Below are 8,410 nucleotides of genomic sequence, written 5' to 3'. Positions count from 1 at the left end.
TGAGTTCACGGTCAACCGGTCTACGTAGCAAGGTCTGTGCCAGCCAAGCTGCACAGAGGCCCCTATCTTTAAAGAATGACCTTTATTACTCAGTATAATAATTAGTAATAATCTTTGCTGCTACCATATACCTACCACTGGCTAAACATGAGTCCCAAGGCACAGTGGCTTCCTCTTAAATAAAAATAAATATTTACACTTTGATCAACTCTCCCACTGGTAAGAGGTAGCTTTCTCTTAGGACATATAAGGAATTTTTGTTATAAAGGAAAACTTACTTGGATGCAGGAATAAAAATTAAAGACCCTGGCTTGTGGTAGCAAACAAAATGGTTGTGTGGGGGGGAGAACACTGTGTGTCTTTTTACTGGAGATTAGATACAGTATGGCATCTTCATACAGTACATGCTCTTTGCAAAGTAAACTCAAGTCCAGGTGTGTTGGTGTGTGCTACAGTCCCAGCACTGAGCAAGTGGACGGAAGAGGATGGCAAGCTCTAGGCTAGCCTGGGGACTGGATAGCAAGACTCTGTCTCAAAGGGAAAAGCAGAAAGGCTAAAACAGCATCTGCTGGTGCAGAATGGTTTCTGAGCTGTGTGAGTAGTAGCACAAGGTCAGCAAGACACACAAGCTTCCGTTTCCCACAAGCCCGAGGTTTTAATTTATCCCTAGTAAAATATGTAGACAACTGGTTGGCCCTGGGGAGGAGAATTAAAGGTTGGGATGAAGAGAAATATTAACTCTTTTTTGTGTACTTTTATGGTATTTGCTTTTTTTTTTTTTTTAAGCCATCTACTTTTCAAGCGAACCTGTTTTTTTTAGAAAAAGAAAGAAAACAATCTTGTTTTGCTTGGACTTCCCTGACAGGAGTGATCGGCACAGGAACTGCCCCATTTGTCGCCTACAGATGACTGGAGCAAATGAGTCGTGGGTGGTGTCAGATGCACCCACTGAGGATGACATGGCCAACTATATTCTTAACATGGCTGATGAGGCAGGCCAGCCCCACAGGCCGTGACTGAGGAAGACTCTTGTTACTGTGAGCTGCAATACACTGGTCATAGAGGAGGAGTGGAGAGATGTGTGGCGCACACAGGAAGATCAGGTTTTCCACCCTCTTATTTTTGCTATTCTGATAATATGTCCCATTCTTAAATAAACTCCCTTCCTATGTCTTCCATGTAGGGTGGGCTACACTTTGCTACTGTTTGGCCATATTCCCCACTGTCCACCTGTTCTTTGTTGCTCTTGAACCCTTTACTACAGATAGCAATACTTGACACTACTACTTTTCAGGGAGGGGGTGTTCTGTATCTTCTTAGCTAGGTTTAAAATGTAGGGTATTGAAAGTTGTAGCCATCTGAGCTAAACTACTGGAACTAATGTCTCAGTGGGGTTGCTACTGCTGGGACCTGAGGTGCACTCCGCCCCCTTGTGGTTCTTTCTGGATCCTTCACTACTATGGCCCAATTGCTTCTTGGTGTCACTGTAACTTCATCATGGGTTCTGGCGCTACTCTTGATCACTGAGGTGCTGCAGCACTCAGAGAAGGACTCTGAGCTTGGGACTTGGTCTTGCAATGGAAGAATTTTCACGGCTGTTCTCCGGACCTGGGGAGGGGTTCACTGGATTATCCATAATGCCCCGAAGGAAATCTTTCTTCGTGCAGATACACTTTTATATTCCCAGGTCACTCTGAGTCATCAAATCCTGAGCTGGAGTCTTTGTTTTAAGTAAAGGCACCTTTCAGAGGCTTCAGTTTCCTCAAATCTCTTGGATTAAAAGAAAAGGAAGATGAGATGAAGCTTTTCACCATGCATTAGTAAACCCCTGAAATCCAGAGAACGATTGGCTTCTTCCCATTCCTCTGCACTCCTCCGAGAGTCTGAAAAGAATATGGTAATGGGAGTGCAGTGCTCGGCCAATTGCAGCCATGGCTTACGAGTAAGACTGTTAACAGTTCAGCCTATAACAGAACCAGTGCATGAAGTCACGCCACCTTTAAGAGCTCTTAGCAGTCCATAGACATTTCTCACTGACTGATTGTAGGTGTTCCTGTTTTTCTAAGTACAAAGGTACACAATTGAAGTTGCTGCTTATTGATTTTTAATTAAGATCTTAAAGAAAATACAAATAAATCCCTTCCAAAGAAAAAGATCTAACTTGCTTCCGCCCCCCAAGTACTGCAGACTTCAGTTGTCTACTGACTGTCCCGATGTGTGAGCAAGTGCAATGCTGTCCTCTCTCCTAGCTTAGCTGTGTGTTTTGGTTTCCCAGCCTGAGATGGCTTTACTCTGCTGTAGAAACTGACTGTATTTGTGATTTTCAAACCTTAGCAGTGAAACTTCTTCCAAGTAAATTTTTAGTCTCTATGCACTGAGTGTATGCACAAGTTACCCCCATTATATAGAAGCTACATTTTATTAATACAGGTGTCCTTTTATAAACTTAGTACAGTGTGGTCACCATTAAGTCAGGGTAGGAAAATGTCACAGTGATTGGTGATACAGTTTCATTAGAGTTTAATGAGTAACAAATTTGTGTGATGAAAAGCTTTTGTTTTGTAAAAAATACTACTAATAGTATTTCAGGGCTGGGGGTGTGGTTCAGCTGGTAGAGTGCTTGCCTAGCATGCATGGAGCCCTGGGTTCCACCCCAACACTGCATAGAAACAAGCAGTCCTGGTGCTGTATTCCTGGAACCCCAGCACTTGGGAGGAAGAAGCAGGAAGATCAGAAGTTCAAGGATATCCTCAACTGCATAGAGAATTCAGGGCCATCCTGGGCTACATTGGGACCCTGTTTCAAAAACTGTGTGGGTGGTGAGGCTGGAGAAATGGCCCATTGGTTAAGAGAAATTGCTGTTCTTACAGAGGACCCGAGTTCAATTCCCAGCACCTATACTGGTGGAGTCACCAACAGCCTATAATACCAGCTCCAGGGGACCCATACCTCTTCTGACCCACCCCCACACCCCAGAAATAAATCTTTAAAGCATTTTAAAATTCATATTTTCAGATGATTCAACCTCTGTTGATTCTCAAGTGCTCTATGGAACGTATTTTTAAAACCCTGGGATAAGTGACCCTCTGAGAGATTTTCCAACCCTAAAAATTGAAATTGTTCTTTTGGACTAGACTCACTGGCTTTAATTCAATTGTCTAATTGAAAATGTTTCTGAAAATGAATAACATAGCTGTATGGGTTTGGGATCTTTTCAGCAATAGCCAAAACTTTTTTCTCCAAGAATCCTTCACTTTTGAAGGATTAAACAGTGAGTTTAGAGACTTGATATTGCCCACAGCCCTTTCCTTGCAGTGTGAGCTCCAAGATACAGACTGATCCCCTGTGCAATGCCAGTGTCTCGGCTTGCCTCACCAGGTAGATGAGCAGAAGGCTGCTCATTCCGTCTCTCTCCAGATGGATGGCAGGTGGGCCTGCCTGCTGCAGTGTCTGATCATAAAAGTGGTAGCTTTGTCTCATGGTAAATACACACTTTTCTACTCTGTACAGCTTTGTCTTAAAATGAGGAGTACTTAAATGCATTTACCATCGTAAGGAGCCGTGTGCCTTCCGAGGTGTGTGAACTGCCTCCTGCTCTGGGGAATTTTTGTAATTTGGACCATTAGTGCTATGCTCACTCAGTAACCGTGGACGCCGTAGGCACTGGGTTTCAGAAAAGAGTTTGACTGTGTACTGATGTAAAGGCCGAGGGCAGCAGAACCTCCGTTATTCTTGAAAGAAACTGATACGATGTGCAATTTCAAATTCTTATATACTAAATATCTATATTTATTAGAAGACTTTTATATTGTGCTCTGGGAATTGTGTTGTGTGCTATGTTTTGAGATGATTTCCTTGTATTAATATATCTCTGGGTAATAAGGCTGCTTGGAAACCTTTTGGTTCCCTGATTTTTAACACTGGGAAGTTGGGTTCATTAAAAGATAATCCAAATAATTTGCATTTGCAAGTGTTGGGAGTTTCCTTGCTTTGGGGGTGTCTCTCAACTGAAGCTTACTTTGTCAGCTCACCATCCACGTTGATGAGGGGCAACACAATGGCAGTATAAACAGTGACACGGCTCTGCTTGCCTTTCTGCCCTACTACCCATTAGACAGAATAGAGGGTTGAACACTGCTCCCTGGCAGTTGTGTGTTCTCCATGTAAAAGGGTGTCATTAGAGAAGTGTGTAGCGCGAATTCTGATTGGTCTTAATAGAAACCCGGAGTCAGATATAGGGGTAAATGCCGAAAGACAAAGGAGCAAGCCACAGCCACTTCTTACCTCGCCAGCTCCTCAGCCTGAAAAGGTGTCCCCAAGATCCTGTCTCCACCCTCCTAGTGCTGGGGTTAAAGGCGTGTGCCTCCCAAGCCCTGGCATCAAAGGTGTGTGCCTGGCCTCGGTGGTTAACTACTGGCTGGCTCCACCCTCTGATCTTCAAGCAAGCTTTATTTGTTAAAGCACAAACAAAATATCACTATAGAAGTGCCTTAAGCCTCAGTGCCCAAGAGGGAAGACAGAAGGAGGTGGCCGCTTATAGGTGAGTTCGCTGGTGCCCGTCAACCATACTTGAAGAAGAGCACACTGGTATCAAAAGCCTCCTCAAATCTACTTTGATAAATATGCCACTCTGTAGGCTTAGCTCTTCATCGTCTTCTACAGAATGTCCGTTATAGGTGAGAGCACAGAAGCCCAGCGGCTGTTTGTGCTGTGTCCCTCTTGTTGGCATTACAGTCACGGTGCAGGCATAGGACAGTATGTGCGTCACAACCAGTCACCTTCATTTGTGTTTAGACCCAGAGAAAGAGCCCACCCCTCAGCAAGCAGTAACTGCTGGGTGAGCTAGTCTCGCTCTCAAACCTGCTTTCCTTCCAGACAAAGTGAGCAGATTCACCAAGCAGGGCGGGTTTCAGCAGCACAGCTTAAGTAGGATATAAGGCCACCATCTGCCCTTAGGAATTGGCCAGAGAGCATTGCATGGGATCTGTCCCTTTAGAAACCTGGCTCCATTACTCTTGCCTTTGCTTCCAAACTAAAGCAAGCAAAAGCAGGATTCATCCCTACCCCCAAGAGGGTCAGTGAAATACAGGATGTAATAAAACATAGTGTTAGAGAAAAAGAAGCCTGGGCAGCTTTCAGGACATGTAAGACTCAGCACATGCTGGCAAACAGACTAAGACAGCACCAGGGAAAAGTCGAGGCGCGGCTCTGCTGCCGTGTGGGTGGGCAGAAGCCAGCGAGCTCAGAGTTTTCCTCGTGAATGCCCCCCACTTCTCACAGCGTTTCACTCTACCCCATCTTAAAGCAGTAAATATTTGCTCCACTGAGTCATACATAGTCCTAAGAGACTTTATTTGTAGGGTTTTTTTAAAAAAAGTAATCGGTACAATGAAAAAACTGTACAATACTTACTATGTTTAGGCAAATGTATACAAATGGAGGCTTTTCAAAAACAGTCCCTCAGATGTCGACAGGCTTTCATTCGGTTTCATAGTCAGCCATGTAAGATAGGAGGTTTGCCTAGTAGAAGGATGACATGGCTCCGTAGGTTATGTGGCCACTGAAGAATGACAGTCACAGGGTGAGATAGTCTAGAATCAAATATACATCTTCCAGGTAAAATTGGGTTCATTTAACAATGATACAGAAGGACTTCTGCCTTGTGAATAGCTAGGAAAGTCTGAACATTATTGAGTATTCTGCACATACAGATGCCAAAAGAGGAAGTCGTTTAATTCTTTCATATGCATTTATTGAGCACCTACTGTGTTCTAGGCACTAGTAACAGAGATGAGTGGTCTGACAAAGTGTAACTCCACACCGACATTAAAAACTTTTCTACCTGGTCCCTGGGACCATGATAGCTTCTGAAGAAATCTGTGCTCTCAAATAAAATGCACCATATTAAAGTAACTTTAAAAAAAAAATCTAACATTTGTGAGGCCTAAAGGAAGAGTAGGGAAAAGACTCAATGAGGGCCCTGTGTGTCCTTAAGAGTGTTTGACTGCCCTGCTCTGACTCCCAGGGAAGGTGGTAGCAGTCGCAAACATAGGATATTAGAATCAAAAGGAACAGAGGCCCTCTGGTCCTCTGCTTTTCGGAGGCCTTCATTAAAAGGCAACAATGGCGTGAACAGCCCCAGAACCTCGTGCTGTATCTTCCCCAGCCCTGAAGTGGTCCATGGGATGGATTCACAGAGCTGGGTTTGCGGTGACTCGCTGAGTCCTAGCTGAGGGAATTAACACGACAGGAGTGACGGCATCAGTGGGTGCACTAGGATTCCTGACGAGAAAGGAATGGGGTGCTAAACATGAAGAACCCCATTTTTAGAGACTGCACAAATCATCAACAGGAGACCCTCATTTTCTCTCAAGGTAGCCCCTTTATAAAAGGGAACTTTGAAGGGAGTGTAAGGCAGGCAGCCAATCAGATGCTGAGAGGAGCATGGCGGATAGCACACCGGCCTAAGTCACTTGACATTCAGGCCCAACCATATACGCACTGCAATCACACAAGAGACGTGGAAAACGAGGAACAAGTATACACAAGTGCCGGCTCCCGCTCCCCCGCCCCCGGGAGGTGGCCAGCGTCTGGCTCAGAAATGCTAACAGAATAGGCATGTTTAAAAAGTGCAACCAAATCGGGATTTGAGATTTCTTCAGAGGCAGCCTCGACACAGACGAAAGCGCTAGTGAGATCCTGGCCACCATTAGCCCCAGCAGACTTGAAACCGAAAGGCGAGAGCGTGTGTGGTGCGCCGCGCCTATTTGGTCAGGGCTGTGATCTCCTCCGATTTCATGGCGTCAGACAGGAAGCTGAGCTCATTGCACAGGGTCTCGTAGCGGAAGGCCATCCGGATCTGTGCCACGTTCGTCTTTCGGATATCGTTGCCCTCTGGTCCTTCTTTGTAATAGTTCTGTCCCAAAAACTTCTGTTTTTCCTGTGGGCCAAAAAGAGAAGTGAGACCAGATTCATTCCTATATCCGCACAGAGAGCTTTGACACGAACCCCAACACATCTAGTATCCCTGAAGCTGATCCTCAGTGGGGACATCTTCCTCCATGGGACTCCAAATCTCCCCAGACCTCCGGGTCATGATCCTGACCACTTGGTCATCCTCTCCTTTGTTGTGAGAGAGAATTGCAGAACTCATAGGCCCATGCTGGGTGGAAAGCAGAAGAGGAATCCCTCCTGAGGGGTAGCATGGGCAGGCAGTTCTGTGTTCCTGGAGAGGCTGGATCCCAGAACAACTCACACGGCACTTAGACATTTAACTGTCATCTCCCAAGACCCCGTAAGAGCCCTCTTCCTGTTCAGATGACATCCTCTGAGCAGAAGCCCAGGTTCTCAGTGTTGGTTCCACATCTGGTTCTTAAGGGAGCCATCCTGAAGTGCCGAATCTCGTGTGTGCCTGCTCTTGCCAGGACTGTTTTAGGGCCTGGAGACATAACGTGGAATAAGCCTCTGCTCTCAACTTCCATTCAAAAGGGAAACGGAAAAACACATAAGAAAATGCATGGCACAGTGTCTGCAGTGTGGCATGCTATGGCGAAAAATAAGGGGAATGAGGAGGGCGGCCAGGGAAGGCCTGGCTGAGGGCAGGTCTGAGGTAGATGAGGGGCAGCCATGATGGCCCCTGAGGTTTCTCCTGGAGCCTGAATGTCAGGGCTTCTGAGACTTGGCTTGTTCAGCTTGTCACCTATCCCAGTGCCTAGAAGGTATCCCATGCACAGAGGTCTCTACTCATTTATGGAGGGGGAAAGGACGGGCCAGCCAATCACACACACCTGATGCGAGAGGCCGCTCTGCAGCACGCTGTTCCTGGCGATCTCACACAGGTCACATGTGCTCAGCTTCCACACTTGGGCTGCGATGGCATACTCCTCCATGAGTGCTTCCTAGACCCCGCCCCAGAGCACACGGGTTAGGTGAGACAGCACTGCAGCCTTGGACACAAAAAGCGCTCTCCCGTGGCTTTCCTCTACTGGCTTGCACCCATCTGTTTGTGTGCAGCTGCGGGTCACCACATGAGATAAATCAAGGAAGCTTCTAGGTTTGTTTGCTCACCAGCACTGAGGGCCTAGCAGGTCTGCTCTTCTGTGAGAGTCCTTATAAAAGGGAGGCTCCTTAGATAAGTGAAGGAACATTCATGCCAACTAACAAAACAAGGATCTGTAAGTGCGACCCAAAGCAGCAGCCTCTGAGATTGACCATAAGTGATGAAGGCTTTGACAGAGAAACAGAAGTGAGCAGAGGGAACCCTAACTGGCAACTGTTGCAGTGTGATTAACTGTTGCAGTGTGATTAACTGTTGCAGTGTGATTAACTGTTGCAGTGTGATTAACCGTTGTGGTTGTGATTAACTGGTGCAGTGTGATTAACTGTTGCAGTGGGATTAACTGGTGCAGTG

At 46.1% G+C, this 8,410-nt stretch overlaps 2 protein-coding genes across 10 annotated transcripts in view; one reads left to right on the top strand and one right to left on the bottom strand.

Annotated features, from left to right (window-relative positions):
- The window catches only part of Rnf141 (ring finger protein 141), a 27,295-nt gene extending 23,346 nt beyond the window's left edge, over positions 1 to 3,949 (top strand). For all 5 annotated transcript variants that reach the window (XM_005350993.2, XM_026781340.1, XM_005350994.3 and 2 more), the window contains exon 6: positions 866 to 3,949. In XM_005350993.2, the coding sequence (XP_005351050.1) occupies positions 866 to 1,016 (151 nt within the window). In that variant the 3' untranslated portion in view covers positions 1,017 to 3,949. The remainder of the gene's footprint in view (positions 1 to 865) is intronic.
- Positions 3,950 to 5,369: 1,420 nt separating this feature from the next.
- Ampd3 (adenosine monophosphate deaminase 3) overlaps positions 5,370 to 8,410 on the bottom strand; it is a 51,444-nt gene continuing 48,403 nt past the window's right edge. For all 5 annotated transcript variants that reach the window (XM_026781195.1, XM_005350997.3, XM_005350996.3 and 2 more), the window contains exons 14-15: positions 7,788 to 7,898; positions 5,370 to 6,940 (exon numbers count right to left, since the gene is read on the bottom strand). In XM_026781195.1, coding sequence (XP_026636996.1) covers positions 6,764 to 6,940; positions 7,788 to 7,898 — 288 coding nt within the window. In that variant the 3' untranslated portion in view covers positions 5,370 to 6,763. The remainder of the gene's footprint in view (positions 6,941 to 7,787; positions 7,899 to 8,410) is intronic.

The sequence above is a fragment of the Microtus ochrogaster genome, chromosome 8 (assembly GCF_000317375.1).
Source record: "Microtus ochrogaster isolate Prairie Vole_2 chromosome 8, MicOch1.0, whole genome shotgun sequence".
Lineage (NCBI taxonomy): Eukaryota > Metazoa > Chordata > Mammalia > Rodentia > Cricetidae > Microtus > Microtus ochrogaster.
This window is presented reverse-complemented; position numbering and strand designations above follow the sequence as displayed.